At 46.2% G+C, this 21,333-nt stretch overlaps 1 protein-coding gene across 1 annotated transcript; it reads right to left on the bottom strand.

Annotated features, from left to right (window-relative positions):
* Positions 1-896: 896 nt before the first annotated feature.
* KRT72 (keratin 72) lies at positions 897-20,089 on the bottom strand. Its single transcript, XM_003831044.4, has 9 exons — positions 16,359-20,089; positions 14,228-14,442; positions 8,215-8,275; positions 7,718-7,813; positions 6,785-6,949; positions 6,152-6,277; positions 2,941-3,161; positions 2,256-2,290; positions 897-1,482 (listed from the first exon to the last, which is right to left on the bottom strand). Exons 1-9 carry the CDS (start codon positions 16,782-16,784, stop codon positions 1,292-1,294), a joined length of 1,536 nt encoding a protein of 511 aa, XP_003831092.1. The 5' UTR covers positions 16,785-20,089; the 3' UTR covers positions 897-1,291.
* Between the last annotated feature and the right edge of the window lie 1,244 nt (positions 20,090-21,333).

The following is a 21,333-nucleotide window of genomic DNA, read 5'->3' as shown; positions in this document are numbered from 1 at the left end:
CGAGGCTTGCACTTGAAAGATGGTCTCACATTAAGGGTTTTTCTCAAATCAACTGTGCTAACTGACTCTGAGAAACAAACATTCTTGCAGAAACACACACATACACACACAAACATACACACACATACACATACACACACACGCAGAGCTAAAAGAGCATCCTTGAATCTCTCTGCTTCTTACTCCACTGAATTTTTCTTCATAGTAGTTAACACTGCTTGACTTCATATTATATATTGCTTTGGTAGGTGCATATTTTCACTCTCCCTCTATGGGGCCAGTGTCTGTGCCTATTTTGTTTATTCTGGTATTCCCAGTGCCTGAGCAATGCCTAGCTCACTAAATATTTGTTAAATAAGCACTATTTCATATACACCTTAGATAGAGAGGCTACAAGCATATATACACACAGGCCTTACATATTAGGGTGAAAAGGAAGTTGGTTAAAAGAAGAGGAAGGCAGGGCCATTGTGTGGGAGCAGGACTGGGGAGTGAGTGGTGGGTGGTGGAGAGTGAGACAGTGGGGAGAATGAAGGGACGACCACTCGTTACACAGACAGTGAGTGTGCACAACCACGGGTGCTTTAAGAACCAGAGCAGGAAGCCATGAGGAAGCTCTAACGTCTGTATCTGTCATGGGGTAATGATGTCTTGCAGGGCTATTGTGCAGAATAGGTGGCACAGGGCACGTGAAGCAATGGGCCTGCCCGGCAGCGGCCTCAGTAATACATTTCAGCTGTTTACAAGGATCAGCCCTCACCCAGTGCCTACCTGGCTAAAACCAGTGAAGAGCCACATGAGCCCAGGGATACAGAGTGAAGCAAGAATCAGATGAAGAAAAGTTAAGGCACTGCAGATGGTGACATCCTGGGCAACAGATTCAACTGAGAACCAAACAGATTTAATCATTTATTGCAGAAGAAGCAGAGGACTGGACACAATCCCAATCAGAAGATGAAGAGAGTCCCTTGGCAGTGAAGGCCCAAGAAAGGCATGGGGGCAGAGGGGCTTGTAGCTGGCCTTGGGGAAACATCCTGGGTAAGTGTGTTGTCTTTGCATTTCAGGCAATGACCCAACGAAACGGGACCAAGAAGGAGGCCACTGAGAGAGCTCCTGACTGGACTCCTTGCATCGAAGCATCACACCTTGAGGACAACAGGGAGAGGAAATGGGGTTGGGACTGTAGTGACAGACAAAGCATTTCTTGACTTGGAAAGGGAGCCCAGGGAAGGAGAGGGAGGAGACGGGTGAGTTAGGAAGCCTTCTGCTCATAGAGCCAACCACTTGTCCATCATCTGAAGGCCTTTTTGGTGGCACAGCTGCTCCCCGAGGTTTTGGCAAGGGGATCCTTGAGCTCACTGCCACAGCTGCCTTTGGTCTTGACGTCTGCAGCTGCAGTTTTGTAGCTATAACTGCTTGAGGCGCCAAAGCCCATGCTGAAGCCAGCCCCTCCTGCCCCAGCATTGGTGCTGCTGATGACGGCTGGAATGGATGAGAGAAGACCTCAGCCCCCGCCAGCTCTAGCCCCACATCAGAGCCCCTTCCGGGGCATCTCGGGCCACCCCCTTTACTCTCGCCCGCAGTGGCTTCCTGCTGAGATGGATTCTCTCTGTTGTGTGTTTCAGTCTACTCAGAGATTTTTATCAGCACTGATCATACAGCTTCATTTTTCATGCACTTAGCCTCATACATTTTACCTTTTCCTATTAGTGTGTGAATTTCCCCCATGGGCAGGACCAAATGAAGAGAGGCACTTCCCAGGGCCCATCTGGTGCTGCTGGTCTGCTGATGAGGAAAGGGGCCACTGAGGGCCCTGTCTCTCAGCACCACAGCATCTCCACACAGGCTCTCCAGCTTTTACAGCTGAGGACATGCTCTCATTCATTCATTCAACCATTCCATCTCATTCATTCATTCCATCACTCAACCCTTCAGGCCCCTCAATTCCCCTTAACTACAATCTGAGGCCTTTGCTTTGGTCAACAGAAAAATAATGTCACCATTAAGCATCAATCGTTGGATGATACACTCATGAGTATCATTTGATCTTTCTATAGGTTGTACTTTTGTCTCTCATGATAGTCTTCTCCATCCACTGCTTCCCCTTAGTTACTACAGCCAGCTCCTTCCTTTTGCCCTTAAGTCTCCCCTGAGCCCCCTCTGTCATTCTGATTTCTCTTTTGTGTCATGAATTAAAGGGACTCGGACTTCTGGTAAGGTGACTAAGGGCAGAACTGAGATCTGCAGATACTTACAGATGCTCACAGAATTTGGATATTCACCAGACATCCTGAAGAAGGAGAACAAAAACAGGTAAATCCCCCATAAATAATCACCCCAACCACCTGGAAGTCACCTCTGTGAATAAGCCTCTCCACGCAGAATGCGTCTTCCCAACCCCATCCCAGCCTCCTTTCTTCCCACACATCCCAGTGCGACACCCCCCAAGAAATAGAAAACTGAGATGAAAATCTGCTGCAAGGAGTCAGCCCTCCATCAAGACGCTTTAAAACTGCTTGCTGTGTGGGATCATTAGGCCTCCACTTCCCTCTAGTCATGCCACTGTTCTTAGACAATTAAGAAGAATGAGCTTACCTCCCCATTGGAGCCCCAGGCTTTGCTGGAGCAACCTTGAACTTGGACAGCCCTTAGAGGCCATCTTGCTCCTCCCCCCACCCACAAAAATGCACCATGAACGGTCGGGGATGCTGTTTCTCAAACATTGCCGGCATTAATACCTCCTCTCCCACAGCCTTTGGGATTTTTTACAACTTGGTCTTTCTTGCTGTCTAACTTTGGCCTTCCTAATCATGTGACAAGCCCATTTGCTATATGGTTTTACTTCAGTAGGACCTAAACAGGACCAAACTGTTTGCCTTGGAGCTTCCTACCAAAGCAGAGAGAAAACTGGTCCCGACACAAGGGTATCCGGCCCCTCACCTGCACTCCTCGCTCTCCAGCAGCTTGCGGTAGGTGGCGATCTCCATATCCAGGGCCAGCTTCAGGCTCACGAGCTCCTGGTACTCACGCAGCATCCGTGCCAGCTCCTCCTTGGCCTGGTGCAGGGCGCCCTCCAGCTCATCCAGCTTGGCCCGGGCGTCTTTCAGGGCGCAGTCCCCCCGCTGTTCAGCGTCGGCGATGGCCATCTCCAGATTGGCACACTGAGGGGCAAACAGATCCAGCACTTAAAAGTCAGAGCCCAGTTCTGAGATCTTGCTTGGACAACCTCCCCTTGTTTTGTCCTGACTGATGGCAAGTGCTTGGAGATCCTCCTGGTTTATCCAACTTTGGCCATCCCTAGAGGTGAGTCTGTCCTTCCCCTAACTCCAGGCATGGTTCACCCTGGCTCATGCCTCTGCATCTGAAAGTAGAAAACCTTCACCTGGGAGGGAGGAGGGGAAGGCACGGAGAAAGAGGGCGGCCTGGGCACATGGCCCCTGCCCTCTCCCTCCTGGCCTGAAATATCAGCTGTAAGATTCTTATGTCAACTCTGAAAAAAAGTCTCTGAGCAGCTAGATTTCATTCAGCTCTGCAGTGTACAGGTTGTTTTAGGAGATCCCATAAATCATGGGGAAAACATGAGGGCTAATAAAGTTCCTATTAATAAATTGTCCTATAAACTTGCCACACTTAGAGTTTGGTCGCCAAATCCCAAAGAGAACTATGCTAAATGGCAACAGGCTTAGAAGATACCTTTACTTAACTGGGAACAGAAAACCAAACACCGCATGTTCTCACTTATAAGTGGGAGCTGAACAATGAGAACACATGGACACAGGGAGGGGAACAATGCACACTGGAGCCTGTTGGCAGGTGGAGGGAGATAGAGCTTTAGGAAAAATAGCTAAAAAAAATAGCTAATGCATGCTGTGCTCAAGATGCATGGTTGATAGGTGATGGGTTGATAGGTGCAGCAAACCACCATGGCACACGTTTACCTATGTAACAAACCTGCACATCCTGTACATGTACCCTAGAACTTAAAACCAAAACTAAAATTAAAAATAAATAAATAAATAAAATAGACTGGGCACAGTGGCTCATGCCTGTAATCCCAGCACTTTGGGAGGCCAAGGCAGGTGGATCACCTGAGGTCAGGAGTTCAAGACCAGCCTGGCCAACATGATGAAACCTCGTCTCTACTAAAAACACAAAAATTAGCCGGGAGTGATGGCGTGCAGCTGCCTGTGGTCCCAGCTACTCGAGAGGCTGAGGCAGGAGAGTCGCTTGAACCCAGGAGACAGAGGTTGCAGTGAGCCCAGATTGTGCCACAGAACTCCAGCCTGGGTGACAGAGGGAGAATCCATCTCAAAAAAAAAAAAAAATATATATATATATATATATATAAATTAATTAAAGAAGATAGCTTTGCATAACTGCAGCTGGGGCTGTGTGCTTGCACTTATGTGAAAGCCCCCAGGGAGCTTCCTGAGCCCTTCAGTCTGGTATGTGTTCCCTCAGCTAAGGTTTTGGTGGGAGCTGAGGTTTTCTTTCTGGGGTGTGCCCATCTGTGGAGCCACATTTGCTTCACACCAAGGAAAGCAGCTGATCCAAGGCCAAATGGGCTCTAGAATATTGTCCAGCTGCCACCATCCTCCTCTGCTGGGCAGGCCCACAGCAGTGCCAATGCCCTCGTATTTTGGATGAGTGGCTCACAGCCTCAAGATGCCTAGGACCCAGCCTTCTAACCACAGAAAACCCTGCCCCACCCTTGGGACTGTAGAAGTTTTAATCATTCATGGAGTGGCCACACACACTGTCACCTGAACTCATCAAACTGTCTTCTGTTCTTTTTTACTGACTAAGATCCCACAGAGTGAACCTGGGGCAGAGGGACACCAAAAGCTTGGGTCTTGTGAACATGGCCCGAGTTGAGAGGACTTGAAATTTTAGCATCCTTTGAAACAAATGTCACATGAATGCTGAGGACACCAAATGCCAAGGAACTCTGCATGTGACAGGGTGGGCTTCTTTGATGGAGGAGGCCAGAAGGGCAGGAAGCACCTTAGCTGAGGGCCCTCAAAAGGAGCCGCAATGGGGACTCAGCATTGCAAGGGATCCCCATTTGTTCCCCGCAGAGGGTATCTTCCCTGACCACCAAAGCAAGTCAGTTTCTGGTAATAACTTCGTCCAACCATAAACACATAGCATTTCATTAGTTAAACACTGTAGTAGAATACTGAGGGTAGCTTCAAACATCTGTGTTTTTTCTGCACTTATATAGCTCTTGATTAAACAAAAACACCTTAAGTTATTTAATGCTGGTCTTTCTTCTTCCCACTACCATGAGCACAGAGGAGTAGTGTGTGTGTGTGTCTGTGTGTGTGTGTGTACATGTGTAAGCATGCACCATGCGTGGTGAGAGATGGGGTGCAGGGGAGGGTAAGGAGATGGGACAACTTGACTTGCCTGGGAGCTGAGAGCCTTAAACCCTTGCACTGCTTTCACAAACTTGAGGACTCATGGGTTTGCTTGCTTTAGAGCCACAGATGTGGTTGCATGGGTACTACCTCCCAAAGAGGGGGACCTCGGTGCAGTGTCCTCCCCACAGCACAGCACTAGTGCAGGAAGGCCCCACACTAGTGCAGGGCCCTGAGCCCGATCTGGGTTGTGGGGGCTGTGCCTCCTCCATTTTGTTCTAAAATCTCCTGCTGGATTATCTCTCCTCCCACAAGGTATCATCATGGGAAACCTTCAAATGGCTCCCTTTTACCTCCTGCGTTAGGTCTAAACCCCAAGGCTTACCTATTCCTACCCAGTGGTGTACCCTGCTCCCTGCCACCCCTGCTGAGCAGCGAGCTGCCTGCCCCAGATAGGCAAGCCCACCTGCACACGTGCTGTGCACATCACTACCTAGGCCCATTGCTCCTGCGGGCTCCTTCACCTGCTCCTTCCCCTCTCCTGGTGTAATCCCACCTCCTGCAAAGCTTCCCTGGAGTCCTCATTCACCTCTCACCCCTCTGGGCTCCTGTAACACTTACCTACAGTGTGTAGGCTGCTTTATCCCTCCATATCTGTTCAGATCATCCTCTCCTGGTAAATTAGAGGAGGCCCTAAGGAGGGCACTGTGTTTTACCCTTTCTTCATATTCTGTCTGGCCCAGATTGTGACTCAATAAATACTGTTAGTGGATTAATTTCATAGAACCCACCTGCTTCTTCACATTCCCTATCTCTGAGCGGATCCTCTGGATCAGGCGGTTGAGCTCAGAGATTTCAGCCTTGGTGAGCTTGAGGTCATCCCCATGCTGGCCTGCTGTGACCTGCAGCTCCTGGATCTGAGGTTGGGTGACAAGAGAAGAGGAACACAAGGATCCTACTGAACTAGGGCAGGTCCCTTTTCTTCTGGACAGAAAGGATCCTGCCCTAGTTCAACAAGATCCTCAGGTTCTCAAACATGAGAGCCTTGGCAGAGTGTGAATTTCCTATCCTCATTTTGCCAAAGTGGAAACATGAAGATAAGACAATGTATGTGAATTACCCATAGAAACTGTGTCAGAATCCTATCAGGGTTGTAGCTGGTGTGGCCTCAGCCAAGGGCCGTGACAGGAGAAGGGCTAAGCCCCATATATGTCCGCAAAACAAGCCAAGACTGTAGTTAATCTCCCTTACCCATGGGGTGGCATTTCCGCAAGGCCCAACTCCAAGACAAAGGAGGTCTTGACTGAGCCCAAGTACACACACACACACACACAAACACACGCGCACACACGTACACATGCACACATACTGAGAGGGTGCTAGCTGTGGCCAGTGGGACTCAGCACACCTGGCACCCAGCTCACCTTGGTCTGGTACAGGGTCTCAGCCTCGGCCTTGCTTTTTAGGGTGACCTCCTCGTACTGGGCACGGACCTCGGCAATGATGCTGTCCAGGTCCAGATCCCGGTTGTTGTCCATTGACAGGACGATGGACGTGTCGCTGATGTGGGACTGGATCTGAGTGATCTCCTGGGGACGGTTGCGAGGAGGGGAGCTAGTTAAGGGGTACTCATGAGGAACCAGTTCTCTTGGTCCTCCCTGGGCAAATTCCTCACTGTCCCTCTGCCTTTCCTCAGCATTTGAACTCTGCCCCAGCACCAGTGCCTGGCAGGCACGTGAAGAAGTGCCTTAGGCTTTCAGCCCCAAACGCTGGGACTCCTCTCTCCATTGCACACTCAGGAGCACTCCCGCACTCTTCTACATTCTCATCCTCAGAAACCAGCCACCGCCACCCTCCACCCATAGGACCAAGTCTGAACTCTTTACCTAGCACGTGAAGTCCCCTAGGGAGTCACCAGCACCAGTCCCTTCCCCAGGCCTCTGCGCCCTTCTTCATTCCTCATGCTTTAGCACAGGACAGGCTCCTGGACCTTCTATTTTTCTGCCCCCCTCAGCACCCACTGAAATCGTCCTCTTTCTCCTCTCTCTCCAAGAACCTTCACTGATGTCCCAGGCAGAACCCACCATTCCTTCCTCTGCTCTCTGAAAGCTCAGCTACATGGTGTTTTCCTGCCAAGCTGTGAACTCCTGGAGGGCGAGAATCATTTCTTCTCTTTCACGGACTCCTCAAAACCTAGCTCATTGTTCAGCACCCAGTAGGGCCTTGGTGAATGTCAGGGGCACCAGGTTGAAAGCTTTCTCCCTCCCAATTCTTGGTCCACACCACCTTCCAGCCAGGGGCCAGAAACCACTTGTTAAAGGAGCAGATCTCACAAGAGAGGTCAGCCAAGTCCTTACCCCTTCATAAAGGCACTTGAAGAATTTAATCTCATCTGTCAAGGAGTCCACCTTGGCCTGGAGCTCAACCTTATTCATGTAAGCAGCATCCACGTCCTGGGAGCACATGATAGTCAAGCCGCCCTGAGAGGGCCTCCCCTGCCCATCCCTCCCTCCCTGCCACAGGAAGCCTTGCTCTTTCCTCTCCCTTCACCCTGTGCTTCATGGGGGGGCTCCCTGAGAGTCCCCTTCAGTCCCTGAGAGTAAACCAACTAACGTGCAGTGCAATGGCTACACCAGTAGTGCAGTAAAATGCCCAGATTTTAGACTGGCAAATTCTAGAAACAGCATGCATCCCAGGCAAGGGACTTGGAGGCAGGGGCTGGGAAGTTAGAGTGCCAGTCACCCCTGCCCAAGGGACTGAGTGACCTACAGGGCCCCTTTCCTCACCCTACAAGCATCATTGTGCCAGGTGGTCAGGTCTAGGCTTCTTCCAGCCCACCTTGCACCCCTCTTACCTTCTTGAGCACCACAAACTCATTCTCAGCAGCTGTGCGTCTGTTAATCTCCACCTCATACCTGCATGGGGCAAGACAATGAGGTAATTCAGTTCTGCAAACACTCACTGAACAGTTAGTGACCACCTCTGTGCTGAGAGCTGCAGGGTGGGGGTCTTCAAACTGGGATTCCCATACCCCTGGGGCACACATAACCTTGCTTAAGAGGATGCAGGCAAGGACATATTTAAAGGAATCAATTTCCAGCTCCTTTGTGCCTATGCAGTCTGTCTTAAAACTACCTGCCTCAGAGAGCACCTGTGGTTGAGATGTCATACAGATTCTACTGTCCCTCTCCCTGTCACAATTAGCCCCTCCCACATTATAGCAGAGGTGAAAAGACACTCCCTTCTGGCACATGGCATCTTAATACTGTGCAATGGCTCAGGGTGCAAAAACCTCCTAGGCACCAAACAAAAGCACCATTCTCACTTTCAAACTGTATGTTATACCTATTTCTTATACATATTTCTGTTCCAGGTGAAGCAGAAACAGAAGCAAGGTCTAAGACACAGAAATGTGGTTAGGACTGGGATGTTCTTAATACAAACATATTGTTGATTGGGGAGGTAAGGGTACTAACCATTTTATTTAAAGAGCTTACCTCTTCCATCCCTTATTATTCTCAAAGAATGCATTACAGGACATTTGTGAGAGTATGGTAACGAAATAGAGCATTGGTAAGAAATAATTAATGCTAAATGGATAAGCAAAATGTGGTGTATACATACAATGGGATATCATTCAGACTTAGAAAGAAAAAAAATTCTACAATATGCTACGACATGGATGAACCTTGAGGACCTTCTGCTAAGTGAAATAAGCCAATCACAAAAAAGACAAATATTCCAAAAGACAAATGATCTCATTCATGTGAGGTACTTAGAGTAGTCTAAGTCAGAGACAGAAAGTAGAATTGTGGGAGCCAGGGGCTGGGAAGAGGGGAGGGAAGAAATGAGGAATTAGTGTTAAGTGAGTATAGAGTTCCCATTTCACTAGATAGAAAGTGTGTTCTGGAGGTGGACAGTGGTGATGGTTGCACAACATTATGAATGTATTTGATACCACTGAACCGTCCACTGAAAAATGGTTAAGATGGTAAATTTTGTTATGTGCATTTTACCATAGTAAAACATTGAAAAAAAGAATTAAGGCTAGATAATAGCTTTTTTATTCATGTACTTAACATAAACAATCCTTTTCAGCTCTTCGCTCATTCCTAAGGCATGTCCCTGGAAGCCCCCTCCTCAAAAAGCACTGTTGAGTGTGGCAATTCCTCAAGGATCTAGAACTAGAAATACCATTTGACCCAGCCATCCCATTACCGGGTATATACTCAAAGGATTATAAATCATGCTACTATAAAGACACATGCACACATATGTTTTTTGCGGCACTATTCACAATAGCAAAGACTTGGAACCAACCCAAATGTCCAACAATGGTAGACTGGATTAAGAAAATGTGGCACATCTGCACCATGGAATACTATGCAGCCATAAAAAAGGATGAGTTCATATCCTTTGTAGGGACATGGATGAAGCTGGAAACCATCATTCTGAGCAACTATTGCAAGGACAGAAGACCAAACACCGCATGTTCTCACTCATAGGTAGGAATTGAACAGTGAGAACACTTGGACACAGGAAGGGGAACACAACACACCGGGGACTGTTGTGGGGTGGGGGGGGGGGGGAGGGATAGCATTGGCAGAAACACCCAGTATAAATGATGAGTTAATGGGTGCAGCAAACCAACACAGCACATGTATACATATGTAACAAACCTGCACGTTGTGCAAATGTACCCTAGAACTTAAAGTATAATAATAATAAAAAAAGCACTGTTGAATGGCTGAGCAGTGCAGGGTAGTGAAGGGAGCTATTTCAAATGTGACTGGGATGTTTTCTGAGGCTGCAGATCTATCTAGTTATGCTATATAAAACACACAGAAAGCAGTTTATATGATTTATCCCAGATTCTGTGTCTTATTCAAAAGATAACCAAAACCTTTTAATCAAATTATGTCATGAAACAGCTATTTCTATTACAGTCAATCTTTATTTTATATTGCCTTACAAAATGATTAATAATGTCTACCCCCTCTTAATAAAAATAAAACATATGGTAGTTGCCAGGCCAATTAATTTTTAGTAGTTTATATCTATTTCCTAAAATACATAGAAAACGTTTGACCAAGTGGGCTATCAAAATCAATGACATTAGCTGTAAATAATTTTACATTATTTACTTCTAGAGGCCAAACAACAGAGTTCAATACACACATTAAAAAGAAAAATAAGTTTTATAGCATTATTAACTTAAAAATAACTTATTATTTAAAAATATATTATAATGAATAATTAAAAGTTAAATCATGAAAAAGTACATATTGATTTCTCTTGTTTTATAACATAAATAGTTATATTAGTTATATTAAATCTAAATCATTTTAATCTTGAATGCTTTCAATAACCTATTATACAAGACATATTTCTTAGTTTATTGCTGAGTGGATTTTATAACAGTCCCTAAAGTACAAATTCTTATTTTTACTTGAATTTAGAAATGAAGTCAGGGTTTTTCTGATAAAAAGCAACTCATGTCTCTGATTTGAACATAAAAATTGGCTTTTCCAATGAAGCTAGAGGGCAGATATTTTCTATATAAATTGAATGAGGTAAATCTGCAGCTCCAGAGTTTCAAAAATGTGCCAGTGTGTGTATTCGTGTACAAAAACATGAGGCAGAATCACATTATTTTTTAAGGATAAAGAATTGGCATAGGTGTATTGAGTACTAACAATGTTTTATGTTTCCAGTTCTTTCTGATCCATTGGATTAAACGTGGTGCTCCTAAAGGACAGAATAAGTTGTATAAGCATGGCCATTTGATCAGTCTTGGTAAAGCCTTATTGAAAAATTTTCCAGAAATTTGGAAGATAATGACTTTACTGACTAGGAAACAAGTTCTTTTTGCAAGTCAGATGGTTTTTAATTTTTGCTTTCAAAAAAAGAAGGATTTGAATTGTCAGCTGACAGATGGCTAAACATGATCTTTAATGGTGAGTCATTATGTGATTTTGACATCTAATCATTCACCTAAGAAAATATGTGTTGAGTGTGGGGTACTTTGTAGGCACAAAACAAAACAAATATCCCTGCCCTTACGAAGCAGAGAGAGACAAATAACAAACACAACAAATAAGTTGTGTCAATTATGCAGCATGTTAGAAACAGTAAGCACTATGGAAGAAAGAAAAAGCAGAAAAACTGGAAAGGCATTCCGAGAACTAAATAACACTGGGTTTGCAAAACTCCTTCCATTAAAATCTACTTATATAATTAAAGTTTCCCAGCACTCACCTAAGAATGGAAAACACACAGGACTAGAATCCTATCTCAGCTCAATAAGAATCAATATTCATACATGGATAACTAAGCCACTTAGAAAAAAATCTGCCCCATTCGACTCATTAGGAAAAGTATTTTCAATTTTTTTTCATTTTTTATGTTTAATACTTATTTAACAAAATTAGCAATACATTTTGTTTTTTGGATAACTCAACCCAAAATAAGTATTTTGACATTTAAAAACTTATGATCACAAAAGGTAAACTTTCTTTTTTCCTTTTTTTTTTTTTTAGACAGAATCTTGCTCTGTCACCCAGACTGGAGTGCAGTGGCTTGATCTCAGCTCACTGCAACCTCTGCCTCCCAGGTTCAAGACATTCTAATGCCTCAGCCTCTGAGTAGCTGGGAACACAGACGCACGCCACCATGCCCGGCTAATTTTTTATATTTTTTGTAGAGACAGGGTTTCGCCATGTTGGCCAGCTGGCCTCGAACTCTTGAGCTCAAATGATCCACGTGCCTCAGCCTCCCGAAGTGCTGGGATTACAGGCCACAAGAAGTAAACTTTCTAAGGTTTCAAGATACATGCATATTTTGTGATAGGGTGATCAATAAAAGACTTAGAGGCATACAAATATATTATATTATAACAAAATTATGTGGGGAAAGTGGGATGAAAATTGGAGTCCAAACGGGAAAAGGATCAAGGTAAAAGTTATGATTTTTAAAGCAGAGCCCATTCATTGGCTTTTTAGATGAAGGGTGATGGGCGCTAACCTGCTGCAGCACCTGGATGCAATTGGATACATCTCAATGAGTGATGTGGCTATTACAATTTTAAACGGGAACACACGTAATACGTTTGAAATTACACCCTTTGAAACTATTTACACTTATGATTAAAAGGTTGTAGTTTCAATTTTTTAACTGTGAAATGTTTTAATTGTGAAGTTTTTAAAAATCATTTTACAGAGTCTATGAGAAAAGCTTCAGCGTATACAATGATGCTTAAGACATATACACTGTGCATCTTCTAGAAACTCACAGTTTAACAGGAAGGCAAATGCACTGAAAATTCTAATTCAACAATGATATATGATTAGCATTTCTTATGATATATCATAAGAGAGATGCAAAAACCTGGCATGAGGACCCACAGGTGGAAGAGATGGGTGATAAAATCAGTTTTAAAATACTCCTAGTAAATGCAGCTAATATTTATTGTACCCCTTACTACATGCTAAACACTGTGCTAAATTCTTAGCACAAATTATTTCATTTAATCCCCACGACAGCCCTATGAAGTAGATTCTATTATTATCCCAATATTATAGATGAGGCAAAAGACATGAAAATACTTGGCCAAGGTCATAATGCTAGTTACTAGTGAAGCTAGGATTCAAATCCAAGCCTTCTGACATAGGGAAAACAACACCTTACATTTGTGTAGCACTTGGATTCTTTTCAAAGCTGCTAATACACTACTGTCTGGCTGGCATTATCCTCTCAATAGCTCTTTTAGGTAGCAAGGCAAGTATCAGTATTTAGTTTTCATAAATACTAAAACTAAAGTTCACAGAGGACACAGAGACTCATCTGTGGTTGCTCAACTAGTTCATGGTGATTCAGGAGCACAAAGCCACTCCAATCTGAAAGGCCCAGAGATAGCACTGCCCCTGGATGCCTCCATGTGGGACTTCAGGACTGTGTCTGGCAGCCCCCTGTTCTTTCCAGACCCTGCTTGCATCTCTAGTTGGGCTCCAGTTCCCATCTTAATTCCACCTATCTCAGTTCACACCATATTTGTTTCTTCTTGTTGGTGGCTATCTGAAACTGTTCTTTAAACCTGTCCTCACAATCTGTGTGCTCTCTGAGGTCAGGGACCGTGTCTCCTCCTTCCTTAGGTTCTCCATGCAGGGCTTGGGCCAGGGCTCTGCTTTGAAGGAATTTCAGAATAGGGATGGGAAGGTAGATTGAATATGGAGCAAGAGAAAGAACTCAGCTCTGACGACCTCCAACCACTTGAATTGTGGAAGAAGCCACCTGTCCCTAGAAATCCTGGCATCTGGAAGCAAACTTCCAAAATATCAGGTCACACTGAGCCTTGATTTATTACTGTCTCATATTCAGCTCAACTTGGAGGAAGACACAACCTCTGGTTCCATCTCATTCTCAATCATCCTCAAACATTCTCAATTATTCTCTTTAAAGCCAGGATTCAGCAGCACAGCCATGATTCAACATGGAATAAGTTTTTAAAATTCTTTTTTTTAGATTTAAAATCTGCCCTGGAATTGGTGGGGTGTCTTACATTCTGGGAACTGCCATGGAAAACTTCACTCAGGAGGAACTACAAAGGCGCTTGGGTTGTCCATCTGGTTTTGATACAACTCTCTTTCCCCCATTCCTTCATTTTCAGTGCTAGAAATTGAGCACACATTTCCTCGACAGTTTGGAGAACCGGTGTAGGTAGATCTATCCTTTTCCTAGTTCCATTCTGTCTGGATGTTCCTCCCTCCCCCGGTATCAGCAAGGATCTCAGAAGCAAAAATGCCGTCTCCAAACGAAAACCTCATTTGAAATCAGATCCTCCAGGGCCATATTCCCTGCCACTCACTCACCTCTTCTTGTAGTCCTCCACCAAATCCTGCATGTTCCTCAGCTCTGAATCCAGCCTCACCCTGTCCCCAGACAGCATCTCCAGCTGCTTCTGCAGGTTGCTGATGTAGCCCTCATAAATGGGCTCCAGGTTCTTCCTGCAGTTGTTCAATTCCAGCTGCTGTAGGAGGTTCCACTTGGTCTCCAGCACCTGATTCTGCTGCTCCAGGAACCGCACCTGGAAACCAAAGGCAGTCATCGCCCAGAGTCCCCATGTTGTTGCCTCTCAAGAGTGGGGAAAGGGCCCCAAAAACCAGAGGCAGCCATCCTGGGGGACTGGGGGTAGGAAAAAACAAGGCTCATCCCGGGGTGGATTCAGCCAAGGGACATGCTCACCTGGATCTCCAAGACAAGAAATAGGACCCGGTCTATATGAAATCAGGAAGAGGGCTTAAGCAATGGTACCATCTGCCTCTGCCTCAGTGAGTTTTCATGAGACAGAGGTAGCTTCTGTTGCTATAAATGCTGGTGTTTTCTGAGTAAAGAGAAATGGGGAGCAGGGGAGAAACAGGGACTGGGGAGTGACATTGGAAAGCACACTGGCATTTAGAGCTTTCCTCCTGTTGTGTAGCCTAAATTGCACTTGGTTTGTTCGTTTCTTTGTTGTTCACAGCAAGTTACCACATCTTCACAAGGTTCCTTCATACTTGACCAGGGTGCACATTTTTAGACTCAATAACTCCAACCCCTCTGCCACACACCAGCATTCCTCTTCTCACCTATCTTTTAGCTTGAGGGGCAGAAGGAAACATGCTAGGGAACAACAGACATAAAAGAGCAAGAGAATGCCCTGGCCTCTGGAATAGCCGCTGTGTTTCTTCCATGCAGACCTGTGCCCTCCTGCCACCTCACTTCCTCTTCCCTAGCATAGTAGTGACACTCGGTCCACCACCAACTGTCCTGTCCAAGGTGAGCTCATTTCTTAGCCTCCCATGTCTTAATATCCTCATCTGCAAGGCAGAACAACAACAGAATCGTGGGTTGTGCATTAGTAAATCAGAATCACTTGGGATGGCACCATAAATGTCAGCTATTGTTATCAGGCTGTGCCCTTATCACTCACCATCTAGACCTTCCACCCAGGTGGAGACAAGAGAAGCCCATTCCCTGTCTCCTCTCCACTCACTGGGGTCATTGCCTCAGAAGCTCCAGAGACAACTTCCCTATTACCCCAATTTCTGGATGCCCCACCCTCAGCACACACCTGTAACTTTACATGCACTCTTTCCAAGTGCCTCCTCAGCCTCACCCTTCAGTTTTCTGGCCCTTTTCTCTCACCTCCTCTATCACCTTCCTGGCTACACACTCACCCCACTCCTCAAGCACCAAGCACCATGTCCTGCAACGTCTCTTGGCCTCTGTTCCTAATGCCCTGCCCTGAATGTGGGTCCCATCTCCTCTTCTGATATTGGGAGCTCTCAAAGTGCCCATTCCTTGGACATCCTGACCCCTCCCTTCCCACAGTCTTGTCTCATGCAAGAAAGAAATGAAGGTCCTTGATACGTTTTGGCTGTGTCCCCACCCAAATCTCAACTTGAATTACGTCTCCCAGAATTCCCACGTGTTGTGGGAGGGACCCGGGGGGAGGTAAATGAATCATGGGGGCCGGTCTTTCTCCTGCTATTCTCCTGATAGTGAATAAGTATCACGAGATCTGATGCGTTTATCAGGGGTTTCCGTTTTTGCTTCTGCCTCATTTTTCTCTGGCCGCCGCCATATAAGACGTGACTTTGGCCTCCCGCATTATTCTGAGACCTCCCCAGCCATGGAGAACTGTAAGTCCAATGAAACCTCTTTTTTTTTTTTTCCCAGTCTCGGGTATGTCTTTATCAGCTGCATGAAAACGGGCTAATACATCCTGTTTATTGGAAGTATGTGCCAGGCACTGTTCTGAGCACTTTGTAAACATCCCAATTAAGCCTCATCGCAACCCACTTGAGTAAGACCCATTATTGTGCCCATTTTACAAATGGAAAAGGGAGGCTCGGAGAGGTTATGACCCGCCCACGCTCCCACACAGCTTGCCAGTGGCAGAGCCAGCACCACTGTGCACATGCGCCCAACGCAGGGACAGGCCAATGCCCGAGGACTCACCTTGTCGATGAAGGAGGCGAACTTGTTGTTTAGCGCCTTGATCTGCTCCCGCTCCTGGGCGCGCACCCTCTGGATCTCGGGGTCCAGCTCCACGTTGAGCGGGGCCAGGAGGCTCTTGTTGACGGTGACCTGAGGGATGCCCCCGGGTGGGCACACGGAGGGACACGCGGGCCCCAGCCCGGCGCTGCCGAAGACGGTGCCCACGAAGCCGCCCAGGCGGCCGCCGCCCCGCCCCGCCGCAGCGCTGAGCGCCAGGCGTCGGCTGCCCCCAAGGCAGGAGAGGCTCTTGCTGCCAAAGGAGGCCGAGCCCTTGACCCCAGCCAGGAATGAGGCGGAGCTGCTGCCGATCCCACCAGAGAGGACCGTGGAGCAACCGCTGAAGCCCAGGCGCTCCCTGCGGGGGAAATGGGTCAGTTGGCGGCTCATGGCTCCCAAGTACCGGTGCTGGCCGCGCGGGAGGCAGAAGGGGCGCAAACAGCCGCTGCGTTCTCGGCCCAGCTCGTCCCTTAAATAGCCTGGCTGGCTGGAGTCAGCCTAATTTGTATGTCGACAACACCTTTTAGATCCCTTGAGGCCTCTTGGGTTCTTCATATAGGAAATTACCATGCACTCACCGAGATTTTTGTCTGTTCCACCGTGAACTCCCCATGAATCCCTATAAAGTGACCCAGAACCCAGCATTTACTTGGCTCACCTCCTGCATTATCATGGCTTAGCGACCTTATCTCCACCTGCTGGCCTCCAATTACTGGGGTTATCACTCCCAAGATCACCCCTGGAAACTTCCAGTGGGGCTGACCCTCTGGGTGTGTGTCTGGGGAGACGGAGGTGTGTGAAGCAGAAGTCCAGGCTGCTTCTGCTTCAGAAGGCCATGAATAGAGTCAAGACTATCGCAGAAAATCATGCTTAGCCTGTCCTCCTCCTGCCTCCCAGGCTTCTGGATGAGGACAGCTCTGTCCCTTGTGCAAGAAGGAAGTTCAGAAGGAGGAGATTTTGGCCCCGTCTGCAGAGACCTCTCAGTCTATTGGAGAAGGCAGGACACAGAGACATCTGGTCACAAGTGTTGGGGGTTGACTTTGGACCAGAGCGAAAAGATTTCTCCACTAAGCATTTCTGGATTAAGAATGGGGACCATGCTATCTGGGAGGGAGGGAAGAAGGCCTGGGGAGGTGGCACAGGAAGGCTCAGGCATGGTTTAGCAGATGATGTTTCCTAAGGCTTTTGGTTGTTTTCATTTTTGTTTTCTTTTAATAGCAGAAGAGGCTTATTTATCCCATCCAGGAAACCTCTGCTCAGGTCATTTGCCACCTGGTCATTTCTAATTCAGCATCAAAATGTAAACAGTTATTAGGAACAAGTCAAGACTCTTCAGATCTAAAACCAAGAACTAGATTCTAGAACTTCATTCCCTTTCAGCTACAGAGGCTCCTTCTTCCACCTAACCTGACTTCCTTTTCTCAAACTTAAGCTGCCTTCAAGTCTCCTCCTCTCTTAGCAACAGCTCTCCTGTTCCTTTGGCATGCGGGTAGGATTATTTCATTGCTCTTATTTCTCAAGCTGCCTGAGTCCTGGGTGTGTGTTCCATTTCCTCTATCAGATTGACAGGGCCCCCTGGATTCACCCTTCCCTCCTCTGCTCCCCCAGTGCTCAGCCCAGGCCTTGGCCAAAGGGACATTTAGGATGATTGTGAAACAGCAGAGTGCTTAGGGCAAGGCTTGTTACTGCACCTTCAGTGATACCCTGAAGGCTGGGCTCCCCTTGGGGACCTCATGGGTTGGCTAAATGGTACCTGGGGGTAATTGGCTGACATAGCCTCCACTGGGCCAATGACAGGACATAATAACAGCCAAAGCGTTTACTCCACGGGGAACAAAGTTGTGAGGGCATTGTTAAGCGGTGGAGATGGCACCGATCACAGATGAACAGATAACGGCGTCTGGGTGTCCTAGGTGGGAGAGAGGGTGGGCTCTCAGTGCTGCCTCAGAGGAGGGGCTGTAGTCCCTTCCCTCTGAAGAGGAGAAGGGCAGTGTCAGTGTGGCTGGGTGACAGCAGACCCTTCAAGAAGATCAAGGTTGTGTTTTTTATTATTACATGAGATTTTCCCTCTACCCCGTAATTTTAGCCAGTTTTTTTTCCACAAGCACAAAAATGAATTTATTTATTCCAGCCATTGAGAATAGAAAAGCAAGGAATGGATTACACTGAAAGAGGAGAATTTTTACGTAGGATTGACTGACAAAGGGTGTCTTTGAAATATTTTTTTTTTCTTCCTAGAAATTTTCTAAGGAGTTGAGATATCCTGGGACCAGGGCTCTTCTGCCCAGGGTTAGGGAACTGTAAGATGACCTTTTCTCATCTTCCTATGAGGGGTTGACTGGCTGGATGAATAAGGAATTCCTCAACCCCTGAATCACCTTTATTACAGATCATGAGGAGACACAAGTGACACATGCAGATTTCAAAGGCCTCAGATGTGTCGAGATGTCAGCAGATCAAAGGGGGTTGAGGCCTGGGAGGAGGGGTTCTCATTGCCTCTGCCTCTGATAGCAGCTTACGGTGTCACCTCAGGCCTTGGTGACCACCTCTGTCATTAGTTCTTGGGTTAAAGCAACCCCTGGATTAGTAAACCAGACAAGGAACATTGCCCTTAGAAGTCAGATCTTTACAAAAGATGGATGAAACCACTCTAGGCTGGGAACTGAAAATGCATTGCTGGTTAAACTGGGTCTCCTTGCCCTGTAACACTACTTCTTGGGAAGTTAATAGGTATCATGGGAAAAAAATATATGGGAATGGATTCTGTGCTTGGTTTAAAAAAAAATGAAGCAGGCATCTTATTGCAGGACTTTCTAGGCCCATTAACATGCTTAGTGCTAGAGCAATTTTAGGGCAGTGAACTATTCTGTACAGTACTGTAATGATGGCTACATGTCATTATACATTTGTCCAAACCCACAGACTTCCCAGTGAATGCCAGTGTAAACCAGGGACTTGAGGTGATAATGCTGCATAAGTGTAAGTATCAGTTGTAACAAATGTACCCCTATGGTGGGAGATGTTGATAAGGAAGGAGGCTATGCATGTGTGGGGGTAAGGGGTAAATGGGAAACCCAAGTACCTTCCACTCTATTTTGCCGTAAACCTAAAACTGCTCTAATGAATAGTAAACAAATAAATGGATATATAGATGGGTGGGTGGGTAGATGGATGAATGGATGGACAGAGGGATGGTATTAAACCATAATAACAGAAAAATGCATGATACTTTCTGTTGCACAAAAGGGTAATACAAAACTTAATGTTTTTCACACCTGATGGCTGAGAGGTGAACTTGTGAATGGGGCAGTGTCAGTGGGTTTTTTTTCTATTTTTTAATATTTCTGAATTTTCTAATATGAGCATATAATGCTTTTATAAATAAGTTACATTTTTCAAAAAAAAAAAAACTAAAGATGAAAGGAGAGGGAAGTTGATTCTAGAATCGGAAATAAAGTACTGTTCTTGTCACACACAAAAAACCCCCACAAAACTCAGTGTTTTCCAAACCACTTTTTAGGCCATTGAGCCCTCTCTTTGGCCAGATACTTTATGGGGCCAGAGTTTCAAGGAATATACTTTAAGAAACACTAAACAAGATATCTCCACTTCACCATTAAATTGACTTAAATTTCCCAAATCTGAAGAGACTTACAATATCTCCCTAAAAACATGAAGGAGACCTAAATATAACAGGCAGGCTTATCTAGTTTATGGCAATATGGCCAGGGTTGTATTGTCCAAACCAAAGGGAGGTAGTTTGCATGGACTCCTGAGAGCATGGCCAGTATCATCCCTGCACTGGCCAAGGGAGAGAGAATTCTCAGCCTGGTGATGAGCATTGGGTATCTAGACTGAGCAAGGTGAGCCACAGCTTGCTCTCCTCTCACTTCCCAGCCTCCTTTGCAGTTCTGGTGGGGCTTGGGGTCATGTGACTAGTGCTGGCCAATGAAACATGAGTGGCATTGAAGTGTGTCATTTCTGGGGTGAGGCAGTAAGCAGGTCATGTGCCTCCTCCATCTCTTTTCCCCTGTCTGGTGACCTTGGAGTTCATGTGTCCCATGTGGCAGGGCTACAAGGCAGAAGAGCCTGGGTCCCTGAGACACCCAATGGGAGAACCACACAGGGCAGCTGCCCTAACCTGCCTTGGACAGTGAGTGAGAAATAAATCTTTGCTGTGTTAAGTTAAGCTGCTCAGATGTCAGGGTTTGTCTCTTGAGGCTGTCAGCATTCATTATATGAACCCAAGCTTAGAAGTTAGATGGCAGAAATCTTACATAATAGCCAATGCTATGTATCCTAAGTTCATGTTCTCAAGCAATCTTCTGATCACTATCAGACATTCTCTACTTCCCTTCTCACTTCAGTTTCCTGACAGAATAGTCTATACCTAAAAACAATAGGGGCAGCCATTTATGGAGCACTTACTATGTGCTAGAAGAACTAAATAATTCTCGTGCATTATTTCATTAAATTTAATTCTCATGACAACTCTATGAGGTAACTCCAATTATTAACCCCTTTGTACGGATGAGAAAACTGAGGCTTATGGAGCAGAAGTATCTTGCCTAAGTTACACAATTAGTAAGTGGCAAAGTCCTTCTGACTCAGGGTCCCTCTGACACCCAAGGTGTTAACTTCTTTCTCAAGCTCTACAGGATAAAATCCCAGCTCTTAGCATACATGAAGGGGCCTCTCTTACACATCTGCTGCCTGCCTCACCAACTCTGGATGCCACTGCACCCTCCTTCTCCACCTACTGAGCCTCCTCCATCCTTACACTTCACACTCCAGCAACAGTCACCTATTTGTACCATGTTGGTGCCTCTGGCTACAAAGCCCACTTCCTCCTCTTGTCCACCTAGGAAATTCCTATCCATCCTCTAAAACCTCTACACATATTGCCTCCTCTGAGAGCTTTCCCTGACCTCCCTGAAGT

Source organism: Pan paniscus, chromosome 10 (assembly GCF_029289425.2).
Source record: "Pan paniscus chromosome 10, NHGRI_mPanPan1-v2.0_pri, whole genome shotgun sequence".
Taxonomy (NCBI): domain Eukaryota; kingdom Metazoa; phylum Chordata; class Mammalia; order Primates; family Hominidae; genus Pan; species Pan paniscus.
The sequence above is the reverse complement of the archived record's forward strand: the minus strand, read 5'-3'. Positions and strand labels throughout refer to the sequence as shown.

Coding starts and splice junctions, on each gene's coding strand:
- KRT72 (XM_003831044.4), bottom strand. CDS start 16,784: ATGAGCCGCCAACTGACCCATTTCCCCCGCAGGGAGCGCCTGGGCTTC. Junction 8,276..14,227: donor GTGGAGGACTACAAGAAGAG/GTGAGTGAGTGG, acceptor TGCCCCATGCAG/GTATGAGGTGGAGATTAACA. Junction 1,483..2,255: donor TCCAAATTCTGTGAGCATCT/GTAAGTATCTGC, acceptor CATCCATTCCAG/CCGTCATCAGCAGCACCAAT.